This window comes from Eriocheir sinensis, unplaced genomic scaffold (assembly GCF_024679095.1).
Source record: "Eriocheir sinensis breed Jianghai 21 unplaced genomic scaffold, ASM2467909v1 Scaffold456, whole genome shotgun sequence".
NCBI classification, from domain to species: domain Eukaryota; kingdom Metazoa; phylum Arthropoda; class Malacostraca; order Decapoda; family Varunidae; genus Eriocheir; species Eriocheir sinensis.
In genome coordinates, this window is record NW_026111783.1 from 78,815 (window position 1) to 106,444 (window position 27,630).

Below are 27,630 nucleotides of genomic sequence, written 5' to 3' on the forward strand. Positions count from 1 at the left end.
CGAGGGATGAAGAAAGCACACACACACACACACACACACACACACACACACACACACCTTGACGGCGTGTCCCCTGGCAAGCTTTTGGAGGAGTTCCCTGCATGTGGGGCGGTACGTTGGGCGTTTTTTCTCCACTTGAAGGAAAATGAACACTGCTATCACTGCCAGGCGTTGAGTGCCGCTGGATTAGTTTATGTGACTCCTACACTTCATATAAATGTTCCGCGCCGTCACGGAGGTTGGGGACGCGCCACGAAGATGCAACATGTTCACTGGAGTCATACTTGTTATCTTGTAAGTTATGTACAAGTAAGTTTTAGTGGTGCTTATTTTTCAGATATAAAGAAGCGCTCACGAAAGATGTAAACGCAAATCACTACCAAATGTGTTAGTCAATTCTGTGAACCCAACAATTCAATATATCACACAGGTATCTTTTGTTTTCTCAAACTTAGCATTGCGTGTGAAATATTATAATGTTACGGTACAGCATCAGTAAATATGAACAAAATATACTTTTATTAAAACCTTATGGCAGAGAAAGCACTGATTCATTCGCTTTCCGTAGCTAAATATTTCACGCAGAGTGGATTATTAGCACTACTTTGGCTAAGCATAATAAGCTGAAGGCATTACAGTTTGCAAGCATTACGAGCAGAGCTTCAGCAGGCCGCTCTCTCCTGCCTGACATCGGGGCATCGGATCCTGTGAATACCAGTGAGCGACCTGATCCCTCTACCCCTTACCTGGACCCCCTACCCCTGTATCCCCCGCCTCCTCTTTCATCTATCCACCTCCTTACTACCTCCCTCCACTTCGTAAACCCCCTCGCCCTCCCTGCACCACCTGTTTCCCACCTCCTCCTTCCACCTCCATCTTACCACCCGCACCGTTACTCTCTGCCTCCCTCAACTTACTCTCTCCTCCACCTCCCTCTCTCTTGTTTTCTTACATATCCCTCGTCTACCTCCCCACTACCCTCCTCATCCACTTGCCCCCTTCCCACCTTCTTACACCAACTCCCCATCCATCCACACCCCGTCTTCCATCCATCTCCTCACTACTCCCTCTTGCCTCCAGCCTCTGAATACCCCCCTCCACCTTCTATCTTATATAACCTCGCTTCCCTCCCTACCCCCTTTCCTACCTTCTCCACCTCCACCTTCTCCACCTTAACAGAAAAACGCAGCTAAGGTCAGGGAAGCACATTAAGGTCAGGTGGATCAAGGTTACGTTATTATCGAGCAGTCCAGCGCAGGTGAGCACAGGATAAGGTACCGAGTGACCCTTCAGTATACCTCCTCGATAAATATTGTGAACATATCAGTCGTGGATCATCAGTATCTTCCGTGCCTTAGCGAGGGGGTGAGCGGCGACCATGCACCCTCCCCGCACCAAACACAAAGGAACACAAAGGAAGAACAAACAACAGCAGACCCCCGCCGCCAGACCCGCCAAACCGGTACCTTTTGCTTGAATAAAGGAAAAATAATAGTGAGCATTTCTCACACTGAAATTGAATGACCACAGACGAAAATAAAAGAGTAAGCAGGATAGTAATGGCAGCGCTAATGATATATATTGAGGATGAGCGAAAACCAGGAAGGAGAGACACTGCTTACATAAGTGACGCAAGTACCAGAGTTATCGTATTACTTCGTGGTTTAGGGCAAGGTTCTCTATCTTGGGTAACTGTTTCTCTGCTTTAATTCTCGCCCACTTTACCAGCGCTATATATTGAGAATGAGCGAAAACCAGGAAGGAGAGACACTGCTTACATAAGTGACGTAAGCATCAGCCGGTTATCCTATTACTTCGTGGTTTAGGGCAAGGTTCTCTATCTTGGGTAACTGTTTCTCTGCTTTAATTCTCGCCCACTTTACCAGCGCTATATATTGAGAATGAGCGAAAACTAGGAGGGAGAGATACTGCTTACATAAGTGACGTAAGCATCAGCCGGTTATCCTATTACTTCGTGGTTTAGGGCAAGGTTCTCTATCTGGGGTAACTGTTTTCCTGCTTTAATCACTCTGTCTCCCTCGCTGTGTTGTATCGACTTAAAAATACTGTGCAGAGTTTTTAGTGCATCTGTATACGCGAAAATCAATACTTTTTACTGCCCATCAGCCCGAGCTAGTTTGCTTGTGTGTGAGTTATCTTTCTTGAGTAGCTGTTTCTCTACTGGGATTCTCTCTCTTGGCTAACTGTATTTGTGCTTAAGTCGCCTCGCACATCAGGGGAACAAACGACATGTAGAGCAAGGCAAACAAAGAAGGGGCGGCTGAGTCATCGTCGGAGTGATTAAAGCTTCATATTTCATCCTCAAGACAAACAAACACAAGGGGGCTGGCAAACATTAGGTGAAGTACTCGTGCTTAGGGTTACTGTGCTGGTCAAGGGAGCAGTAATCAGAGGAGGGCTGGGGAAGGGAGGAGGAGGCTGCAGACAGGCATGCTGGGGAGAACTGGAGATGGAGGTGCGGGGGAGTTGATTGGGGGTGGGAGGCAGCGCGAGGAAGAAGCATTAGGTTGGACATGCGGGGAGGAGTCTGAGGTAAGTATGCAGGGGGTGTTGGAGGGTACTAGGCATAAAAAGAAGAGTGTGTGTGTGGGGGGGGTAGGAATGCAGGGAACGTTGGAAGGGGAAAACAGAGGAGAGTGGAGAGAGGGCCTGCAGGAGAGTTAACTTGTATAGGGACGCGTGGAAGACTTGTGATAAATGCGTGGGGGCAAGCTGAGGGGTGGGTAAGTGGAGGAGAACTGCGGGGGTGAGTTTGGGGAGAGTATATAAAGGGTATGAGGGGGGGAAGAGGGGCGAATTGGAGGTGAGTGGAAATCCTGGGGAAAATTAGGCAGTGAGCATGCGGGGAAGAGTTAGGGGAGTCGGGGGGGAGAGAACTGGGGGTGGGTATCGGAGGGGGGGGTTGATGGAGGGAGTTTTGTTGGTCTGTGGAGTGGTTTAGGCAGGTGTGTTGGATTGGGGGGGACATGAGCCTGGTGCGCGGAGGTGTTGCCAAGGTGGGGGTGGGGGGGTCTATGCTGCGCGGTTGGTCACTCACAACCTTCAACTTGTCAGCCATCACCGCTGCCTCCTCCGCACGTCCACCATTTTCAAATTATATACAGGCGCGTTAATCTGATTCGTTTTCACTAGACAGGACCTCTTATTAATTTGCCTGTTAATTTTCTACGAGAGCGCCGATCATTACGAATCTGTATCTTCGCAATTCCTTAATGATACAGGCTACCAGACCGCAATTTGTTCTCTGCTCGTACCCTGTAAAAGAACCTTGACTTGGGAATGTCTAACTAAAAACCTACGATGATAATTATACTGTACGCCTTTCTACATCAGCTCCCAACACGCTTCTATCACTTTCTGACTCCACCTGTTTTGTACCTTCTCCTCCTCTTCCTTTTCCTCCTCCATCTCTTCATCTGCCAAAAAATAGTTGCATGCACTTCTGTTTCCTGCTCCCTCTTTCTGCCGCCTCGTCTTCCTCCTGCTCCTTCTCCTTCTCTTCACCGTACGCCTTTCTACATCAGCTCCCAACACGCTTCTATTACTTTCTGACTCCACTTGCTTTCTATCTCCTCCTCTTCCTCTTCCTCCTCCATCTCTTCATCTGCCAAATAATATTTGCATGCACTTCTTCTTCCTACCGCCTCCTCTTCCTCCTGCTCCTTCTCCATCTCTTCACCCGCACAAGTTGCACGCCCCTCAGCCTTCTTCACTTCCCCGGGACAGCACGCCTTTCTACTTAGCTCCTACAGGCCTCTATATATCAATTTCCACCTTCTGCTCTTTCTCCATTCTCTTTATCTCACCCTCTGACAGATCCTTAACCTTTCCATGCCTCCTCTTTCACCCGCCTCCTCTCTGCCTTTTGACACATTATCGCTCTTTATCACACCCTTTTCCCTCTCGTGTTTCACCTCCTGCCCCGCCTCCTCTTTCTCCTTTATTCCCTCACTGCATGTCCCTCCCGGCCTTCCCTACCGTCCTTCGCACCTGTTATCGACCCTCATCGCACCCTTCACCTCTCACTCTCTCCCCGTATCTTCCGAGGCTTCTCGTAATCTCAGCTAACAACCGGGCGCACCTGTATCTCTCTTTTTTTTTCTTTTTTCTTTTTTACGTTGTTGCCTATTGCGCCGGTAGGCATCTTCCCGGTGGGGCCTGATGGTCGGCCCAAGGCTTCTTCCAGGTGGGGCCTGATGGTCGGCCCAAGGCTTCTTCCAGGTGGGGCCTGATGGTCGGCCCAAGGCTTCTTCCAGGTGGGGCCTGATGGTCGGCCCAAGGCTTCTTCCAGGTGGGGCCTGATGGTCGGCCCAAGGCTTCTTCCAGGTGGGGCCTGATGGTCGGCCCAAGGCTTCGTCCAGGTGGGGCCTGATGGTCGGCCCAGCCCGTTCTGGCGCAGGCAAGTGTTTATAGTGGCGCCAACACCTGTATCTCTCTAATTATCTCGTTCGCGTCTGCCGTACTGTCTCGCATCCCTTCCTCTTCTCCCTCAACCACCACCGTCACCTCCATCTCCACTTCCTCCTCTTCCTCTTCCTCTTTCTCTCTTTTTCTTTGTTTTCTCGTCCTCATTTTCTTTTTCTTTCTCTTTCTCCTCTCTCTTTTTCCTTAATTTTCTTTTTTTCTTTGTTTTTTTTCTTCCTGCTCCTCCTCCATCTCCACTTCCTCTTCCTTTTCCTCTTTCTCACTTCTCTATTTTTTTCTCTTTCTCATTTTATTTCTCTTTCTCTTTCTCCTCTCTCTTTTTCCTTCATCTCTTTGTTTTCTTTTTCTTTCTGTTTCTTTTCCTCCTTCTCCTCCTCCATCTCCACTTCCTCTTCCTCTTACTCTCACTTTTTCTTTTTTTCTCTTCCTCACTTTCTTTTTCTTTCTCTTTCTCCTCTCTCTTTTTCTTTCATTCTCTTTGTTTTCTTTTTCTTTCTGTTTCTTTTCTTCCTCCTTCTCCTCCTCCTCCTTCTATCGTCTTATTTTTCCCATTATCATCATTCCCTTACGCTTCTAATACCCTTCTGCTTGTCTGCATCCCTCTTATCTTCTCCCCCTGTCTCTTTCCTCTTTCCCTATTAACCTTCACCTTTTCTTCCTCTACCAACACCTTTCTCCTTGTCAAAATCCCTCCATTTATCTCCTCCTGTCTCTCTCCTTTCTTTCTTTTGCCCTTCACCTTTGTTTCCTCTACTAACGCCATTCTCACTCCGTTCCTTGCTCCCGCCCCTTTGACCTGCAACCTCCTTTTCGAGCTCATAAAATCAAGAAAAGGTATGAAGTGGATGTGACTAAAAGGAACTGTGCACGAGAAAGAGACGCTCAGATAATTGCCTCTTGCACAATCTTCACTCCTTTTTATATAGATTTAAGTTCCTCGACAGTTCTATTAAGGCTCGAATTCTTGGGTCAAAGTATATTATTACGAGAGTAGCATTTATCTGGCAGTGAAAGTATAGGTATTGCAAGTATACCTTTTCGGATTGAAGGTCAAGGTACATTAAAATAGGAATGAATGGGTTCAAGATTGCAGACGTGTTGTGTCGCCCGCGCAGTACCCACTATTAATTTTGTAGGTGCGACGTCTTTCTCCGTGTGGGTGGGTGAGTGTGGGCGGATCTTTCCAGGGCGCATGTTACGTCCTCTGTGCAACGAAAGAAGTGCAGATAATAAGTTCCTCCTGCCCCAGAGCTTACGTTACAGGCAACATTTAAAGCTTATTGACAGTAACGCCACAATACGACAGGTAGATAGACTCATAATTGTTAGACTGACCATATATTGCATGCGTACAGCTCATTGGGGAAATAAGAAAAGTTCTCGTGCGGTGTTAGTGGAAGTTACCTGTTTAATGAATGAGGTGGATCCAGGTAGCACTTTCTAATTAACTGTCATGGTGTAGCTGTGGTGGTGAACGGCGTTCTACTTGAGTGGCGTAGGCTGTGGCGTCCCGTGTGTAATTATGGTGCACTGCGGCAAGTGATGGCGCTACTCCTGCAACCAGTGTGGCGTAAGTGGTGTGGTTCCTGTATTATAATAGAGGTAATGTTTCCTCTTCAACCTGTGTAGTGTTTAAGTGGTGGCAGTGTTCCTGTATTATAATGGAGGTGGTGTTCCCTCTTCAACCTGTGTGTAGTGTTTAAGTGGTGGCGGTGTTCCTGTATTATAATGGAGGTGGTGTTTCCTCTTCAACCTGTGTGTAGTGTTTAAGTGGTGGCGGTGTTCCTGTATTATAATGGCGGTGATGTTCCCTCTTCAACCTCTGTGTAGTGTTTAAGTGGTGGCGGTGTAGTGTTTAAGTGGTGGAGGTGTTCCTGTATTATAATGGAGGTGGTGTTTCCTCTTCAACCTGTGTGTAGTGTTTAAGTGGTGGCGGTGTTCCTGTATTATAATGGAGGTGATGTTTCCTCTTCAACCTGTGTAGTGTTTAAGTGGTGGCGGTGTTCCTGTATTATAATGGAGGTGGTGTTCCCTCTTCAACCTGTGTGTAGTGTTTAAGTGGTGGCGGTGTTCCTGTATTATAATTGAGGTGGTGTTTCCTCTTCAACCTGTGTGTAGTGTTTAAGTGGTGGCAGTGTTCCTGTATTATAATGGCGGTGATGTTCCCTCTTCAACCTGTGTAGTGTTTAAGTGGTGGCGGTGTTCCTGTATTATAATGGCGGTGATGTTCCCTCTTCAACCTGTGTAGTGTTTAAGTGGTGGCAGTGTTCCTGTATTATAATGGCGGTGATGTTCCCTCTTCAACCTGTGTAGTGTTTAAGTGGTGGCAGTGTTCCTGTATTATAATGGCGGTGATGTTCCCTCTTCAACCTGTGTAGTGTTTAAGTGGTGGCGGTGTTCCTGTATTATAATGGCGGTGATGTTCCCTCTTCAACCTGTGTAGTGTTTAAGTGGTGGCGGTGTTCCTGTATTATAATGGCGGTGATGTTCCCTCTTCAACCTGTGTAGTGTTTAAGTGGTGGCGGTGTTCCTGTATTATAATGGAGGTGGTGTTCCCTCTTCAACCTGTGTAGTGTTTAAGTGGTGGCGGTGTTCCTGTATTATAATGGAGGTGGTGTTTCCTCTTCAACCTGTGTAGTGTTTAAGTGGTGGCGGTGTAGTGTTTAAGTGGTGGCGGTGTTCCTGTATTATAATGGAGGTGGTGTTTCCTCTTCAACCTGTGTAGTGTTTAAGTGGTGGCGGTGTTCCTGTATTATAATGGAGGTGGTGTTTCCTCTTCAACCTGTGTAGTGTTTAAGTGGTGGAGGTGTTCCTGTATTATAATAGAGGTGATGTTTCCTCTTCAACCTGTGTAGTGTTTAAGTGGTGGCGGTGTTCCTGTATTATAATGGAGGTGGTGTTCCCTCTTCAACCTGTGTAGTGTTTAAGTGGTGGCGGTGTTCCTGTATTATAATGGAGGTGATGTTTCCTCTTCAACCTGTGTAGTGTTTAAGTGGTGGCGGTGTAGTGTTTAAGTGGTGGCGGTGTTCCTGTATTATAATGGAGGTGGTGTTTCCTCTTCAACCTGTGTAGTGTTTAAGTGGTGGCGGTGTTCCTGTATTATAATGGCGGTGGTGTTCCCTCTTCAACCTGTGTGTAGTGTTTAAGTGGTGGCGGTGTAGTGTTTAAGTGGTGGAGGTGTTCCTGTATTATAATGGAGGTGGTGTTTCCTCTTCAACCTGTGTGTAGTGTTTAAGTGGTGGCGGTGTAGTGTTTAAGTGGTGCCGTTCTGTGTATAGTGTAGCGTGGTGGAGGTGGAGGTGTTTCTTCATGAACTACAGTGTATTTAGTGTAGGTGCTGGTGCTGCTTGCTTCACTGTTGTAGCTAGAGAACGCTGGGAATAGCCTTTGTTCTGCTGTGGACGAGTAAAGGCTAAGATGATGGTGATGGTGGTGATGATGGTGATGATGATGATGTACAGTCGGTGGTGTTCTATATTTCCAAAGGGGAGAGTTTAACTTAGGCTCGTATTGCTAAACATTTCGTCGCCCAAGTTCACATATTTGACAAGGCTTTTCGTAGGAGTTTGTGGCATTTCCAGGAGTAGTTTTATGACCCTGGTGGTAGTCTGACCCTTCTTCTGTACCGTGAAGCTAAGGAAACACTCATTAGAGCCCGATTGATCCCCTCTTTGACCTTTAGAAATAGGTGATGTGAGATGGCAAAGTGTCTTGTAATACCAACCATAAGTGTTTGAGGTGATGTTCCCAATAAGACCATGAATGTGGCTTTGATCCTAAGTACCATAAGACACTGTCACGGACGCACCAAGTAGCACTCAGTGGCAGTATCTCTTGATGAGCCAAACACGCTAAACATACCCAGCCTTAGTCTTATTCTCGATACCCAAATATCTCTGACAAGAACCAGCACAAAACAAGCCTATGACAACCTATTCGGTCTAACTGCTCTCATTTTCTCTTTTTACTAACCCCGAAAAAGCCAGAAAAGAAAATGGGCAAAAAATCGAAACACCTCAGGGCCCTCACGCCTGACCTCACTACAGCATTCCTACCCACTAATAAGTCACCTTGAACATGATTTACCTGTCTCCCGAATGTCGTCACAATGTAAAAAATCGTCAACAGTAGCTGCGCCCGTTTTCTTCCCTTCGTATAAGGAACAACGGGGATCAAGATCTATAGAAGGTTAGGTTAGGTTAGGTTAGGTTAGGTTAGCCTTTTAGCCCCCGTCAACGTCTGCAGCACAACCCACACGGTCCCTGCCCTTCCCTAGCCATAAGAAAGTGAAGAGATGGAGGTAGAGTTTAGGAGAGAGGGGAAATATGTAGTGTAAAGAATGGCGGTATATAACAGAGTGGAGGGAAGGGATGCTCATGGGAGGGGAAGGAAAAATAAACAAAGACCATACAAAGGGAGAATACACAGAGATGATAAGTAAAATCTGAAGAATGTTTAACGCCTTGCCTTGCCGCCGCCGCCTCCTGCCCCCACACGCCGCTGAACACTGTCTGGTTAAGAACACTCACGACAGCCTCTCCTCAATCGACTATTAGCCTCGACTCCAAGCGCTTTACGGAACCTCAAACGTCTTTTGTAAACGTAAGGAGGAGGGGGAGAGATGGAGGAGGAAGAGGAGGAGGAGGAGGAGGAGGAGGAGGAGGAGGAAGAGGAGGATGTATTGCAGAGCTCTTCGGGTCTACAATGTAATATTCAAACACTTATCCTCCGTCGTGAGTGACAGCCAAGACATGCCATCTGCAGACTTATCTCCGGTTTTATATTTACATTTTTCTGCCTCTCTCTCCCTCTCTCCACACACACACACACACACACACACACACACACACACACACACACACACACACACACACACATACACACACACACAACTCCATTCTTGCAAACTTTCTCTAGGAGTGTCGACGGTCATGCAGTTTCGCTTTCCATCCTTTCTGCCCACTTTCTGCCCCCTCAAGACGTCCATCTTACCGCCGAGAGACAACTCATATCACACTACCACTTAAGTGTCCGAGATGTTTAAACACCCCGTAGCTGCGTCCTGGAATCCGGTGCGGCGGGTTTTGTGCATCAGTAACTCTTCCAAGGAGTTTCCCAAGCGTTCAATATTATCTCCGTGTCCAATAAGAAAGGAGGATTAAAGAGTCTATAACTACTAATATTGTTAATGAACTTCCCCAATGATTTCAGTTATTACACAGCTTATCAGTCTAACGCTACATGTAGACTGCCTATCTTCTTACTTTTAATCAACGTGTCCGGATCTGGTTTGCCGGGAGATTAACGTTCCAGCGGACCGCCAGGCACTCCCGGACCCGAGGTGAGGTACTGGGGCAGCTTTCACTGCTCAGTAACAGTCCAGGGTCGAGTCCGTGCCCGGAGAGGAGACCCTCGAAATGGACTGGGTCAAGCTTATTGTGCCATGTATTTTTAAATATTCCTAACAAATAAATCATCGAACATGTGGATTTTTTTTCCATGACTTTTTTTTATATATTTCTTTTAATTATGAAAGCTATTTTGTCCTATTGACCCTATGCAATCTCTTTTTACAACATTATCCCAAAATGCTTTCGCTTCAATAATACGAAAGAAAAAGGCGTCGAGCCACAGCGCCATATTCCTTTAAAAAACTGCACTATATAATTATATATCCATTCTAAACCTCGATACCAGACTGTGCTGAACGGTCTGAGGAGTGTGGGTGATGGCACCACAGCCACGCAGCGCCGCCCCTCCCTGACAGCCCAAAGTCTGCTCGCGAAAGTCAAGACTTCACTAGATGCCCGTATATAAGACGACAGTGTGTGTGTGTGTGTGTGTGTGTGTGTGTGTGTGTGTGTGTGTCATTCACCATGGTCTGATCATGCGATCGATACTCGTTTTGAGCACAGAACAACATATTCGTTGTTTTTAACGCGGTAATGTCCCCATGCAAGTGGGAATACCTTGTGTCGTCGAGCAAGAAACCTTTAGAAGTGGGGCTCTCAGCGCAGCCTTTTCCGCCATAGCTTTGCATGCAGGTAGCGGCTAAGGGCTGAGCCTATCAGGGCCAAGGACTGCGCGGTACATCCCCACCCACTGACGCACTGAGCACAGCAGTGTTTATAGTTGCACTAGACCCTGTACTTGATACTAAACGATAAACCGATAATTGTTATAAAAAATACAAACAGGACAACCCAAACCTGCAAGCTTTACTTTGAAGCTCCTCTTTCCTTCTCCACGCAGCTGAATTATTCCTACAAAAGTTTAGTCATGGTGTTTAGTGCACGAGAATAAGTAAAATGTAAGTTTGCCGCGTGGTTCTCAGAAAATGTTTCTATGAATAAAACAATGTGTTTTTATGAAGCATCAGAAGCAGGTACGCAGGTGTGTACAAAGCTTTCTTACAGGCTCGTCACTGAAGGTCTCGGGGAGATTTGTTATACCCTCCTATAATATGGAAATACTCTTAATGGTGCTTAAGTAGCCCTTTGCTGACATTCTTCATTGATAAACCAATATATAGAGAGCAGGCAACTAGCCCCTCCATTCTTCTCGTGAAAGCAAGGCATGTTCTTCACATTGTATTAAAATAATCAATATTTTTTCGCATCTGCTGACGAAATATTCTTTCAAATTGGCGCAACATTACATGCATTAAGGAATATACGAGTTAAGTATATCACGAAACCTACTACAAACTGAGACATGGAAAGAAGCCAGTGAAAAAGACAAAAGCAGCCTCAGCCTCACCAGCCACACTCCACAAGGACAACCCCCCCAGCCCCTTCACCCGGCTGCTGAGGAGGCCGTCTTGTTACCCCACGAGCCGCCGCTGCCCCGCCCACCCTCATTCTGCCCCTCCCTCGCCCTCCATCACTGTGCCGGAGGACTGGGGCATCAAACGCTTTATAAATGCTGCCCCCTACGCCACTCGTATGAGGTTTATTCAACGTTCACCAAAAATGGCACGCTACATAATTAAGTATAAATTTAAATGACTTAAGTCGTTCAGAATTTTCTAATAATTTGTATACGATGGTTTACTATGCATCCTAAAGACAACTCGAGCGATGCTAGGTTGATGTGTATTGATAAACAGACGCACAGGAGGGAGCTGGTAACTACGGGCCGGTTCGACACTCCAGCACGGAGTCATTGAAGCGCCCGAACCAAACTCTGTTCTCCACAATGATGCGTTATTTCTACTCAATACCAAATACTAATAATGAGATTTCCTGATGTGTAGTTTTCTAAGGTTTCCTTCCTTGATATCAACGCCAAACACTATATACTACAGGGAACTTTTACAGTATTTTGTGTTTGTTTGGGGAGCTTACAAACTTGTGTATTGGACTGTACTACTGGCCCTACGTGTTGCCGCTGCTGGGATGACTCAGGAAGTAAGTAGTTGAGCAGTATATATGAGCGCAGTGGCCGATGTACGTTTCTGGTGACCCGTGCAAAAAACGAGGTCCTGGAGCCCGGATGTTAAGGGGTTGTGACGCAAGTCACGCCGACACCATTTAGGAGACGGAGAGGAGCTATAGCCGTGGATGACAGGCCGCAATTTAACACGCCTCGCTACCTGCCTCTCCCTGTCCTGACCTTCACTGAGGCTTGGACCTTCTACCGAGCTAACAAACCTTAATGTTCCCTCTTATGGCAGTAGCAGCAAAAGTGGAGTCAAACATTGATTTCGACACTTAATTTATTTTCTTTATGATATCCTAAAAGTGTGGAGGGACAAGAATATAAGTAACATAATGTTTCTTCTCGTTACCCTTCCCCCGCGGCACAGACTCCACCACGGAAAATTAGAGGCGACCCTGGAACTGTTGCATAACACTTCATTTACATCAATTTTTAAAACATTTTTCTAAGTCTTCACGAAGTGTTACAGTTGGTCAAAATGTGCTGCCACGGCTACCCAGGGACGAGTAAATGGTATTGAACATTTGCCAAATCTTCCAATTCGTTTGTGCCATCCGTGTCGCAATACCACGGCTTCTTCAGGGAATTATATCAGTAATGGGAAAACTATTTGTACAGATGAAACTCCTACCTTGAAAATAGTGCATCTGTACTTGAAAAAAAAACTTGCAGATTACGAAAAAAAAACTTTATTTTTGCCTCTTTTGTAATATAAAACTAATAACTCATGTACACACACACACACACACACACACACACACACACACACACACACACACACACACACACACACACACACACACACACACACACACACAGCACTGGATGACTGACTGAGCATCGATTAGGAGCCAAATACGTGGTTGACTGAGATCTTATTAAATTAATGAGTTGCATCGAGACGAGCAATTTGTACACGACCGAGATCCTTCGCGCTAAGCAAGTCGTTTTTGGAGCTTCTATACATCAACTACTTCATGTAGGAGCTAATCGGATGAATCTTGAAAGCAATTTAATTCTTAAGATTATCATTACGCGGTGCATCATACAAATCAAAGTCACTCCAGGGTCGCCTACAGCAAGTTGCGGGAGAGGCGCCACTTGACCCATCCTGCTGGAGGCCCCAGAGCAAATACCACGGCCAAGAAGAGGAACCATTGAGCTTGAACACACAGATAACTGCCGCCAACAAAACAAATACCACGGCCAAGAAGAGGAACCATTGAGCTTCAACACACAGATAACTGCCGCCAACAAAACAAATACCACGGCCAAGAAGAGGAACCATTGAGCATCAACACACAGATAACTGCCGCCAACAAAACAAATACCACGGCCAAGAAGAGGAACCATTGAGCATCAACACACAGATAACTGCCGCCAACAAAACAGGAAAGGCAAAAAAGGAGCAGAGAGGCGCCCCGCCCCACCCTATCTCGCTAGAGGCCGAATGACCAGACGTCCCTGCAAAAGTAACTCTCGTTCACCTACCTGCAGCCACCTAAGAAAGTAAATTCTACACCATAACATGTATTATGAAATCGGACAGGCGATATTTACAGTTAGCAACGTTCATTTCATACGATAATTTTAGGAACAGAAGAGGTATGAATACAATGCCCATCCCTGCCAGCGTGATGTATCTTACCGTTACTAATCAAGAAGATCATCATTTCCAGCGAGTCGTTAGAGTTGAGTGGTTATTTTAATAGCAAGATAGGTAAGAGGTAACAGATAAAACACGATAAAGCGCGGACACAAGCCCTCCCCCTTTCCTGCCGCTCCGTGGCCCGCGGCGCCCCATGGATGCACCTCAACCTCTTCCCTCTTGTCGAAAAATAAGAGGACTGAACCCGCCTCGAGAGGGACACCACCGCGCTTTGCCGCCAGGACCTGCATCCGATTACTGGGTCTATCAGATAGTCTGCTACCGCTACGATGACAGCATCGAAGGCTGAAGAGGGAATGTTCAAACATTCACAGATCAGGATGCAGAAGCAATTTGGTTCGGTCTTATCAAAACCCTTGACGAGGAGACCGCCTTCTCCCTCGCTCGTTTGGCGAGGGAGAATCAGTTGGCCATCAACCCTTATGAGGAGGAGGGCAGGTCTCGGGACGTCGTTTTACGGTATCCCGGCACCAGTCCCTTGACCCCATCTTGGAGGACCCGTTCGTCAGCTTCGCACTGAGGTGTACGTACAAGGCAGGTCAATGTCACTCAGAGCCAATGGGGCAGGCGGAGGTGACGTTCCAGCTGGAGATTCCCTCCCATAGTCCTTTGACTTAGGCTTTTAAAGTACATTCTCCGTCAGGAGACTAACCCGGAGCCTCTGCGGTGCTTCAACTGCACTTATGTCGTCAGGTATACGGGTATATGCAGGTACTGTATATACCCATATGCCCATACGTGGCGTAAGGCCCTGGAAGGCTGGTGAAAACTGGGTGCCAGAAACCAAGCTCTGAAGAGGGACATCATGCTAAGTTCAAGGCCTGACCTGTCCGCCTGAGGAGATTACATCTATGGCTGCAAAATGGGCCTTTAGACACTTTGCTGCTCAGGGACCAAGCTTTCCCCCATGCGGCACCAGCAAAGGTTGGTCGAAGCAAGAGCCCGACCGCTCCCCCCGCCCTGCACTCAACAGGAGCACCACCATCACCACCACAACCACCACCACGGTGTGCGTGTGTGTGTGTGTGTGTGTGTGTGTGTGTGTACGCGCCCGCACGGACGGACATTGTCGCAAAAGATTACCAAATCTACATCTAGCCTGGCTCAGGGCCGGCCCATGTGCTGTACGCGGCGGCCCATGAGCAGCCAGGCATGAAAACATTCCCCCCTCGCCAGAACAGTATCCTTGGGGTGCGTCAGTCTGTGTTCTTGTCCCGGACGAATGGCTGCGGGTCAGGGGAGGCTGCTCAGTGACGCCACATACCAAACAACGCACACCAACCCAACTATGAGCGAATACACACTTACCTTTTTGTTGTTGTAGATGTCTCGAGCGAAGTGCCAGTGGTAGGCGTCTAGGGAGTAGGAAAGCTCCAAGGACGTCACCCACTCCTCGTCGTCCCCTTTGCCCTGCGTTAGGAGGCCGGTCACCTACAGAGAGTGGAAGAACAGACTCAGTGGCAGCCATGGTCAAACTGAACAAGGATACATTTCGATGCGACACTGAAAAAGGGAAAGGAAAAATGAACGAAAGTGAAACTCTGTCCTACCTGAAACATTTCAAGACAGCAGTATATGACGATCAGAGAAACTGCTAAAAATATTGCTTCATTAAAGTTGCGTAAATTTTCAGCGGTCTTTGAACAATATAATATTCCTAAAAGTCATTTAACGTCGTGTGGTTTTAATTAAACAATTTAGAAAAGTTAGAGTTGCTAAAATTTTGGGGGTATTCGAGTTTGAGGATACTTATGGCTATCAGTTTAGATAATATGCAGCCACAAGCAAGCAACATTTCTCTGCCCAGCGACAAAGCCAGCGCAGAAAGAGCTAACACTGCAGGCGTCAGAACTAGAAAGCAGCAAGCGTATCTGAGAAACATTAGTAAATTTTGAAGCCCGATCTTTTTTTTTTTCCCAACACAAAGAATTGGAAGCGGACGCCCAGCCCCTCGTCGAGTGGCTTCTGGTGTTCGCGGCCGCCGAGTGGGAAGCGAGACAAGCGTGTACACGAGGCAAGCTTTCTGCTGACTCATAGCAGCACCATGTAATCCTTGACCACGGTTAACAGAGACGACGCTTTTTTTTCCCCTTTACGGCAGGTGACTCGGCAAGGTTACAGTTTCTCCTCAAAAACATGACCACCTGGACGCCGCGAAAGAGGCAACTGCTACCCACAAACGATCTAGACGAGGCAATAAATCAAAAAGCTTAACCCACCTGGGCCGACATTTATTATTGCAGTTTCTATATCTCAGTGGATAAGTGACGCCATTCAGGTATACAAGCGTGCGCATTAAATATTTCGGCCCGGTTCGTTTATTATACCTGGAAATTTGAATAAAGAACAATGACAGCCTTTCATGATACAGTTTAATAGACCTGCACCCAACTAAAATTATGTTTACGATACCTGCTATAGATGCAATAATGTAAAACGCTATTGATACTGTGAACGAAAACAAGAATGGTAATAGAGATAAAAAAAATATATTTAACTGCGGCACATCAGATTGTAGGACACTAGTGCACACGCGGCAGGATATGGATTTCCTCTCAACCCGGTAGCAGCGGGGATCATGTTTCTTAATGGTCCCTCTAAGCGAGAAAAATGAGAAAAATCATCACTCACACAAATCATTTCATAATATATATCAAAGCATTTGTGATCAGTTTACGTATCATCTATTTTTAGGGGTTTATATCATGGCACAAATTTGGCCCGTCGCTGCTACCGGGTCAAGGGTCAATCTACTAATTCTTACCTTGGCCGGCACACCGAGATCCACGAGGACCCACTCGCCGGCGGCCCTCCTGCCGGCACACCACGCCCGGCCATTGGGCAGGTGCAGGCGGGCGTACTTGACCTGGCAGCCCGCGTCCCACGTCGCCGGGTAGAGCGACGAGGCGGAGATCTGCCAGTCCAGGACGTCGCCGGTAGTGAGGCCGAGCGGCGAGGAGCAGCCTGCCGCCAAGGGGAAGAGAAGGTCACACAAAGAAACACAAAGGAAGAACAAACAACAGCAGACCTGCTGGTCCTTACGAGGCTATTTGTGACAAGCTACACTAACTATCTAATCAAAGGTGGAAGATGAAAGGACAGCACTCACGGGGGAGAGTCACGTGTAGGAAGGGGGTATGCAAGGATAGAGAAAAAGAGCATCCTGCCCGCCCAAGGGAAGAAAAGGTTAAGGGTGGCCGGCAGGCGTGGGAAGATATGTAGCACGAAGATGAAGAGTGGGAACTTGTGAAGGAGCAGCCTGCCGCCGAGGGGAAGGGAGGGATGATGGGGGCCGGCAAGCAGAGGAAGGACTGTTAATGGGAAAGAAATTTAAGTGTTTGAAAACGTTCTGGATTGTTTATGTTGTATTTGTAGGTATAGGAAGAAATGCAGAAAAGGAAGAAAGATTGTATTTTGAAAACTTGCTGGGTTGTCTATGTTATCTAGTGGACATTGCTTTATGACTTGTTAGAAATAGGAATGAGTGGTTTGCTTAAAACAATAGTGAATTAGGACAGTTAGTATTACAGTTAGTTAGAGAATTAGTAGAGTTAGTATTGCAGTTAGTTAGAGAATTAGTAGAGTTAGTATTGCAGTTAGTTAGAGAATTAGTAGAGTTAGTATTGCAGTTAGTTAGAGAATTAGTAGAGTTAGTATTGCAGTTAGTTAGTGAATTAGTAGAGTTAGTATTGCAGTTAGTTAGTGAATTAGTAGAGTTAGTATTGCAGTTAGTTAGATAATTAGTAGAGTTAGTATTGCAGTTAGTTAGAGAATTAGTAGAGTTAGTATTGCAGTTAGTTAGTGAATTAGTAGAGTTAGTATTGCAGTTAGTCAGTGAATTAGTACAGTTAGTATTGCAGTTAGTTAGTGAATTAGTAGAGTTAGTATTGCAGTTAGTTAGTGGATTAGTAGAGTTAGTATTGCAGTGTTAGTGCATTAGTAGAGTTAGTATTGCAGTTAGTTAGTAAATTAGTAGAGTTAGTATTGCAGTCAGTTAGTGAATTAGTAGAGTTAGTATTGCAGTTAGTTAGTGAATTAGTAGAGTTAGTATTGCAGTTAGTTAGTGAATTAGTAAAGTTAGCATTGCAGTTAGTTAGTGAATTAGTAAAGTTAGCATTGCAGTTAGTTAGTGAATTAGTAAAGTTAGCATTGCAGTTAGTTAGTGAGTTAGTACAGTTAGTATTGCAGTCAGTTAGTGAATTGGTACAGTTAGTATTGCAGTTAGTTAGTGAATTAGTACAGTTAGTATTGCAGTTAGTTAGTGAGTTAGTACAGTTAGTATTGCAGTTAGTTAGTGAATTAGTAGAGTTAGTATTGCAGTTAGTTAGTGAATTAGTAGAGTTAGTATTGCAGTTAGTTAGTGAATTAGTAGAGTTAGTATTGCAGTTAGTTAGTGAATTAGTAGAGTTAGTATTGCAGTCAGTTAGTGAATTAGTACAGTTATAATTAGTATTGCCTCCACAGTTACCACCATAATCACAATGTTCCTGCCTTTGCTACTGTTTCCACTGCTGATTTTAATGTTACTGCTACAGCTACTACTACCACTACACCCCAAAATTATCATTATTATTTAACAATACAACAGAAAGGAGTTGCATTTCACAACTCACAGCTTTGCTTCGTCATTAAGAAAACGCAGCAATTAACATACTACACAATTTCACCAACTTCCTCCCGATGGATCATCAAGCTTAATAGATTAAAACCCCAACCCAAGGCTCTTGACACCCGCAAGCAACACCTCGTCAGGCAGATCCAACGCGGACCCAATCAACTCTCAACATGCTCAAAACAGTTCACAAAGCGGCAAGGGAGGTAAATGAGTTAATATTACAATGGGCGCTTGCTCTCTTATCTTCCCGTTTCTGTCTACCTGTTTGTTTGCTTATGAATCTGTTTTCCGTCTTTATATGTCTCTGTTGGTCCGTCTGTTATCTCATCTGAGTGTCGGAATGTTTTTTCATCTGTCCGTTTGTTTGTTTTTCACGTGTTTGTGCATCTGACCGTTTGTTTGTTCGTTTGGCCGTTTTTTACTTCATCTACGGCTCTCTCTCTCTCTCTCTCTCTCTCTCTCTCTCTCTCTCTCTCTCTCTCTCTCTCTCTCTCTCTCTCTCTCTCTCTCTCTCTCTCTCTCTCTCTCTCTCTCTCTCTCTCTCTCTCAAGTCACAATATTGTATCTCGCACGCTTATCACCATCGTTAACTTCGTACAAACACATTCCGTAGTTTTCGTTTTAGCCGCAGGACACTTCTGAACAACTTTGAACATCTTCCCATTGGCAGGCCACTCTTGCCGCTGTCGAGCTTTTTATTCAGCACAAGTCCACACACGGCCCAGCTTAGTACACGTAAACCAACATAAAGAGGTTTAGAGTGACGTTAATATTCATATACTGACAGAGTCTGAGAGTTGTTTGTCCGTCTTTTTTTTTTTTTTTTTACTTAAGAATATTTGGCACGTTAAGCAGCCATACTGAAGCATATTTTAAGACCTTGCCAATTGGATGTGGACGCGATTAATTTTAGTAAAGCTTATTTACAATAAACATGCATGTAAGCTTGCAATATATTACGTTAGTCGTGTTTGACTTTCTTTTATACAGATGGATGTAAACAGTGCTTGGAGTAAATATATCAGTGATGGATACACAGTGGCTTCCAACAGCTGAAACAGGTTAGTTATGTCTTGAGAATAAAATATTTCTAAAGGTATTTTCAATGCAAAATGCAATACTGTAAAATATATCAAATGCTCTATTTTCAAAATCGACACAGAAGAAAACGCAACTTGTGAAATTAATACGATGGTGTCTTTTACGGATGAGCTGATTCGTTTCAAAATGTAGGAAAACACAAATATAAACTTTCAGAAAAAAACATCATCATGAACTTACAAACACACACACACACACACACACACACACACACACACACACACACACACACACACACCTATTTATGAGATTCAGAAGATAAGGTTAGTTTTATGGTTTCCGCACCAGCAAGGGGAGGGAGGTGGTTTTCCTTAAACGCGCAACTTTGGGCAGAGCTCCGTTTTATCCCAACAGCAATGAAAACTGCACGCATCTCTCCAAGACCACTGATGACTGGGCTTTTAGTCTGTAATGTCTATCACGTATTTTTATCGACCATTCCTTCTGTGAAGTTATATAACTGTTCGCCTTGACACGAATCCAAGTATCTTTTAATATTTGTCTTTACAGTAATTAATTTTCCGGTTTCTGAACACGACACCGCAGATAAGTCAAAGAGTGTGCGTGCGTTAAACGCCTCCTCAAAAGACATAATAATTCCTCCCGCCTGTGTGTGCGTGGGTAGAATTAGCAACACCAAAGGCGACGGGGAAAAAAATTACGAGTCTGCAAGTACTGCGATGTTTACTTCCCCCACAACATCGACCACCTGCAAAATTTCATCACTATTTTTTTGCCACATTAGTTTGCGCTTTTGTGCCCTGCGCCACGCTTCTTCACCGAGGCGTTAAATGGTCGCGCAAAGTAACATGCAGGATCGAAACTCACTCCATGTTTACTTAATACCGACGGGCTTTTATGGACTGCATAATACAACAACCTATAGGGGCTTAATAAACAAACGCTATATTTTTTTGTTTGTTTAGGACAGTAAAGGCTTGCGTGCACCACAACCTACGCGCTGTCTGCTGGGATGCTGAACGAGACACAAGAGGCGATAATGAGAGTATTAGCCAAAAGGAAAATGAGAGGAAGAAGGAGTTATGACCCTTTACCACGGGTACCTACTGAAGGTGGAGTGGAAGCCCTGAGGGACGCCGAGCTCCTTCAAGAGGGTGGAACGTAACTCACTGTGATGCATTGCAACAATTTACAAAGGTTATAAGAAACCCTTCCTAGGCTGCCCTAACCAGATAGCACGGTGGTCGGGTTGTAAATACTCCTCGTTAGTCACCATAAGACATGGGGCGGTACTATAGCACCTCGACACACTCCGCATCCCAAACTCCACCACCACCACCGCCACTACCACAAACACCTCCGCCAACACCACTCTATCACCCCTACCGCACAGACCACCATTTCGACACCATCCCCACCACCATCACTGCTACACCATCCGGCCCTACCACAACACCTCCACCACCATAACTGCTACACCGTCCCTATCACAACACCTCCACCACCATAACTGCTACACCGTCCCTACCACAACACCTCCACCACCATCACTGCTACACCGTCCCTACCACAACACCTCCACCACCATAACTGCTACACCGTCCCTACCACAACACCTCCACCACCATAACTGTTACACCCTCCCTACCACAACACCTCCACCACCATAACTGCTACACCGTCCCTACCACAACACCTCCACCACCATCACTGCTACACCATCCGGCCCTACCACAACACCTCCACCACCATAACTGCTACACCGTCCCTACCACAACACCTCCACCACCATCACTGCTACACCCTCCCTACCACAACACCTCCACCACCATAACTGCTACACCGTCCCTACCACAACACCTCCACCACCATCACTGCTACACCATCCCTACCACAACACCTCCACCACCATCACTGCTACACCGTCCCTACCACAACACCTCCACCACCATCACTGCTACACCATCCGGCCCTACCACAACACCTCCACCACCATCACTGCTACACCGTCCCTACCACAACACCTCCACCACCATCACTGCTACACCATCCGGCCCTACCACAACACCTCCACCACCATCACTGCTACACCGTCCCTACCACAACACCTCCACCACCATCACTGCTACACCATCCGGCCCTACCACAACACCTCCACCACCATCACTGCTACACCGTCCCTACCACAACACCTCCACCACTGTCCCTACCACAACACCTCCACCACCATCACTGCTACACCGTCCCTACCACAACACCTCCACCACCATCACTGCTACACCGTCCCTACCACAACACCTCCACCACCATCACTGCTACACCGTCCCTACCACAACACCTCCACCACCATCACTGCTACACCATCCGGCCCTACCACAACACCTCCACCACCATCACTGCTACACCGTCCCTACCACAACACCTCCACCACCATCACTGCTACACCATCCCTACCACAACACCTCCACCACCATCACTGCTACACCGTCCCTACCACAACACCTCCACCACCATCACTGCTACACCGTCCCTACCACAACACCTCCACCACCATCACTGCTACACCATCCGCCCTACCACAACACCTCCACCACCATCACTGCTACACCGTCCCTACCACAACACCTCCACCACCATCACTGCTACACCATCCCTACCACAACACCTCCACCACCATCACTGCTACACCATCCCTACCACAACACCTCCACCACCATCACTGCTACACCATCCCTACCACAACACCTCCACCACCATCACTGCTACACCATCCGGCCCTACCACAACACCTCCACCACCATCACTGCTACACCGTCCCTACCACAACACCTCCACCACCATCACTGCTACACCATCCCTACCACAACACCTCCACCACCATCACTGCTACACCGTCCCTACCACAACACCTCCACCACCATCACTGCTACACCGTCCCTACCACAACACCTCCACCACCATCACTGCTACACCATCCGGCCCTACCACAACACCTCCACCACCATCACTGCTACACCGTCCCTACCACAACACCTCCACCACCATCACTGCTACACCGTCCCTACCACAACACCTCCACCACCATCACTGCTACACCATCCGGCCCTACCACAACACCTCCACCACCATCACTGCTACACCGTCCCTACCACAACACCTCCACCACCATCACTGCTACACCGTCCCTACCACAACACCTCCACCACCATCACTGCTACACCATCCGGCCCTACCACAACACCTCCACCACCATCACTGCTACACCGTCCCTACCACAACACCTCCACCACCATCACTGCTACACCATCCCTACCACAACACCTCCACCACCATCACTGCTACACCGTCCCTACCACAACACCTCCACCACCATCACTGCTACACCGTCCCTACCACAACACCTCCACCACCATCACTGCTACACCGTCCCTACCACAACACCTCCACCACCATCACTGCTACACCGTCCCTACCACAACACCTCCACCACCATCACTGCTACACCGTCCCTACCACAACACCTCCACCACCATCACTGCTACACCGTCCCTACCACAACACCTCCACCACCATCACTGCTACACCGTCCCTACCACAACACCTCCACCACCATCACTGCTACACCGTCCCTACCACAACACCTCCACCACCATCACTGCTACACCGTCCCTACCACAACACCTCCACCACCATCACTGCTACACCATCCGGCCCTACCACAACACCTCCACCACCATCACTGCTACACCGTCCCTACCACAACACCTCCACCACCATCACTGCTACACCGTCCCTACCACAACACCTCCACCACCATCACTGCTACACCGTCCCTACCACAACACCTCCACCACCATCACTGCTACACCGTCCGGAACTACCACAACACCTCCACCACCATCACTGCTACACCGTCCCTACCACAACACCTCCACCACCATCACTGCTACACCAACCCTGACCACAAACATCAACACCATCATCACTACACCAACCCCTACCACAAGCACCTCAGCCAGCACCCCTACACCAACCCCTACCACAAACACAACCATCTCAACTCATTAACCTGGGACACAAGGCAAGAGTGACATCTAAGTTATCACAGACTTTCCCTCAGGAGTTCCAAGATATCCATTTATCGACCGGTCAGAATGTGAGGATGGACAGCTGGGTGGACTGAGCACCAATTCCCCGGGCCGGGATTCGAAACCAGGACCGAGGATTAGTAGTTATGCGTGCTAACCACTTCACAACGGAAGTATGGCTTTTCACTGTAGCTTACTAATAAATGGTAAACGGTGGAAGGCGTCCGAATAAGCTGCACGGCAGAGCTGCAACCAATCACCAGAGTCCAAATGACCCAGTTTCCATTCCGCAACACCTGCCTTCAGTGCTGCCATGAATCATGAATCATGAATCCCTGCTTATAAGATGAAAGTGTGACACAGCAGTAGCCGTTGCTTGCTGTTTCGACGCGTTCACATTGTTCACTAACCATGGATCCGTTAAGCCGCGGGGTCCTGCTCTCAGCTTGCCATGCTTAATTTACTTTACTGATAAAATGCAAGGTAACTGAAAGCAATATTCGCACATGATGGAGTATTTAGCGCAATGCAGTGAGGTTAGCCATCTTGGATATACTTTCGTCGACATCCTCCCGCAATGAATCGCAGCAGGGGACATATTTACCATTCCAGTGAGTGTTGCTGAGGGGTCTGTTGTGGGGTTCGTAGAAAAGAGAAATCTGGTCATTATAGTCGTATCAGAAACTGAGCTTTTTTGTCGAGCCCAGGTGTGTGATGTGATTGAGTGGACGCAGATATTATTGTTCCATAACTCAGGTGCGGCAGCCGGCCTTGTGGGGGAGCATCAGTAAACGGGACATACATTTTCAGTTGGGGTTCTTGCCGGGTTTCGGAGCCACTCTACCTCTCTTACCACCCATACCACTCTCCCTCCCCGCCCTCCTCTTGAGCACCCTTGCGGCTAGTTTTTGTTGCCGCTTCCCAAATATTTACATGACGTTCTTAATAGATTTATGCTCAAGCTACTTACCTGTTTGCTTGATTAGTCGGGAACACTGTACTAGCGTAATATGAGCCTCATGCTTGACGACAGGTTGCCACTTCACCGGGAGATTTTTAATGCGATTTCATGCTTAATTAGGTAAGACTCCTCAATTTCGTCATCAGCAACAAGTTAAATCAGGAAAATTAGTGATGAGTGTTACAGGGAAACTAAAACAGGTACTCAAATTTGCCCTCCACGTAACCCTAAATTACCACGCTTCGACGCACTTCACACCAGTCAACACCAGTCCTAGCATTCTTCAATCACAGTATAGTAGTAGTGAGTAGCGGGCAGTGAGTAGCAGGCTTTTTTTCACATTTGTTTACTTTTTTTATGCCCTTGAACTGACTCCTCTGCTGTAAAAAAAAATGATAACAAACTGAATTCATTGTTGCTGTGGATGATCCTTATCTACTTACCGTCATCATAGACTAAGCTTTTAATCTTCAGCGCCGAAGTATCGCGCAAATCAACACCAGTCCTTGCACTCCTCGTTTAAGATTGAAGAGACAAACTATTCCTTATATTACCTTTGACGATTCTTGTTTTTCTGGCTTCCTCATCTACTGTACTTCTAATCTTTAGCTCCGGAATATCGCTCACTCAACACCAGTCCTTTCACTACTCATACTCAAGATACAAAACAAACAAACTATTCTTTACGTTACCTTGGACGATACTTGTTTTTCCTAGCATCATTATCTATTGTATTTTCATTTCAATATAAGGGGAACACGAGCAGCCTGACGAAAAGCACCTCAACGCTCCTCTAATAGCCAAAGTATCCCTAAGTTTGTGCCATTAAACCGGCAAATCCTCCTTCGTCCTTGGGGAAACCTGTTCAGCAATTTACGACCTTTCCCGAAGTATACCACCACCACCACCACCACCACCAAACACCTACTATCCTCATCACGACTAGTCTCCACCACATAGATGTGGCTGTGTGTGTGTGTGTGTGTGTGTGTGTGTGTGTGTGTGTGTGTGTGTGTGTGTGTGCTTGGAGGCGCCCTGAGATGGTCGTTTTGCCACCTACCGATAATCCCTATTCCCACTTGCACTGCGGTCTCCTTACTTTTATTTGTTACTGTGGGTCCTTTCTTTTCTCTCTCTCTCTCTCTCCTCTCTCTCTCTCTCTCCTCTCTCTCTCTCTCTCTCTCTCTCCTCTCTCTCTCTCTCTCTCCTCTCTCTCTCTCTCTCTCTCTCTCTCTCTCACTAGACAATTTGAATTTTCCTTTATTTTGTTAATTATTATTAAACAACATGAAGAAGCGTGTTGCTGCAGCCCTGTCACCCGCCATCCGACGCGTGAACTGCACTACTTAGCCGACTAGGCAAGATTACAGCAGAAAGAATTTGCTGGAGGCCAGTCGGTCTTCATGGACATAGCACCTCCTTTATTACCTAACACCGATTTCCTCGATATACGGATATTTTTTATATCACATCGAAGCAACGATGGGAAACTCTGCATCTCGACAGAAATTCAACGTGGGTAACCCTGGAGCGAGGCTCCTCCCTGGTGGACTCCATCAAGCTCTCGTGCAAGGACTCCACCTGCTGCCTGAAGAGGAGGCGTACGGTCGCCTCCGTCAAGCTCCCCGTGGAAGGCTGGTCTTGCGTCGCAGGGATTCAAGGCTGCCACGCCGAGGGTGAGCTGCGTGTGCCCTTGGCGAAGCTGTGCAAGAAAGACGGCAACGCGGCCGTCAGGGTGCAATGTGCCTCGCTTAGGAAGCCAGTCTTCACCTCTTCCATGCCGCTGGCCTGGCTGCTGGACAACATCAGCGGCCTCCACTTCTCTCTCTGGTGTGATGACGGGCCGTCTTCACCAGCCTCCGGTGCCACGGGAGGCGGGGTGGCGAGCCCGTCCGGGCGGTGAGCCCTGCACCGCGTGCGGCCACTGACGGAGTGGCCAGGACCGATGAGGCTGATGCATGGGCAGCCTTTGAAGTGACGACCCATGATGACTGGTCCGTGGAGGCTGATGTTTCATGGGCAGCCCCAGACTTGGTGACCTCCGCTGCTATGATCGAGGCTGATGCATGGGCAGCCTTTGAAGTGACAACCCATGATGACTGGTCCGTGGAGGCTGATGTTTCATGGGCAGCCCCAGACTTGGTGACCTCCGCTGCTATGGTCGAGGCTGATGATTCATGGGCAGCCTTTGAAGTGACAACCCGTGATGACTGGTCCGTGGAGGCTGATGTTTCATGGGCAGCCCCAGACTTGGTGACCTCCGCTGCTATGGTCGAGGCTGATGATTCATGGGCAGCCTTTGAAGCAATGACCCGTGATGACTGGTCCGTGGAGGCTGATGATTCATGGGCAGCTCCAGACTTGGTGACTTCCGCTGCTATGGTCGAGGCTGATGATTCATGGGCAGCCTTTGAAGCAATGACCCGTGATGACTGGTCCGTGGAGGCTGATGATCCATGCCCATCCGCCGAATTGGTGGCCGCCATCACCGAAGAGGCTGATGATGCATGGGCAGCCTTCGAGATGATGACCAGTGATGACTGGTCCGTAGAGACTGATGCCTTCCTGGACGTCACGGCCATCTGTGCTGTCGTTGTGTAAATTGTCATGCTTCACTAAGCAGCCTGGTAACACACTCACCAGTGACCCCCGGCGCAGGCGCGAGCCACATCGTGAGCCACACTCCCGGGGAGCGAGACACCCTTCAGTGACCGTCGCTCTTATTACACCTTCAGGGGAGGAGCTCCAGCTGTATTTCTTATCTTATCAATGAAAACCTTTACAATAAAACTATTATCCTATTAATGAATTTACCTTACCTATTAATAATAGTGTGCCTATCACAGTGAAATTCACCACATGCACGACTGCCAAGCCTCTTCCATTCGACTACCATTCTATTAGCAAACCAATTCCTGCCTGCATGTTTAACAAATCTATATTGATCTAACGACCCATGGCTAAGAGTGCATGCCCTTTTACGAGCAGACCCTCATCAAAGGCCGTCACCCATCTATAAACTTTAATGAAGTCTGCTCGCATCGTCCGACTTTCCAGGGAATGCAAATTTAGACGTTAAGGGCAACCCTTTTTACGGCACGCGTTCCTTTACTCACCAGTTACGGTCATATTGTACATTACACCTTTTTAAATACATTGGAAAACAGTACAAGAAAACTACTACTACTACTACTACTACTGCTACTACTACTACTACTACTACTGCTACTACTACTACTACTGCTACTACTACTACTACTACTACTACTACTACTATTGCTACTACCTTTATTTATATATTTTTTTACATCTTGGCCTATGGTGCCGGTAGGCTTTCTTTGGGGGCCCA

At 47.2% G+C, this 27,630-nt stretch overlaps 1 protein-coding gene across 1 annotated transcript; it reads right to left on the reverse strand.

The window, feature by feature from the left end:
- Positions 1-13,819: 13,819 nt before the first annotated feature.
- Positions 13,820-27,119, reverse strand: LOC126992416 (mucin-20-like). The gene is made up of 5 exons (XM_050851153.1): positions 26,429-27,119; positions 26,095-26,320; positions 16,320-16,519; positions 14,864-14,986; positions 13,820-13,840 (listed from the first exon to the last, which is right to left on the reverse strand). The coding sequence occupies exons 1-5, from the start codon at positions 26,888-26,890 to the stop codon at positions 13,820-13,822; spliced, it is 1,032 nt and encodes a 343-aa protein (XP_050707110.1). The 5' UTR covers positions 26,891-27,119.
- Positions 27,120-27,630: the final 511 nt, after the last annotated feature.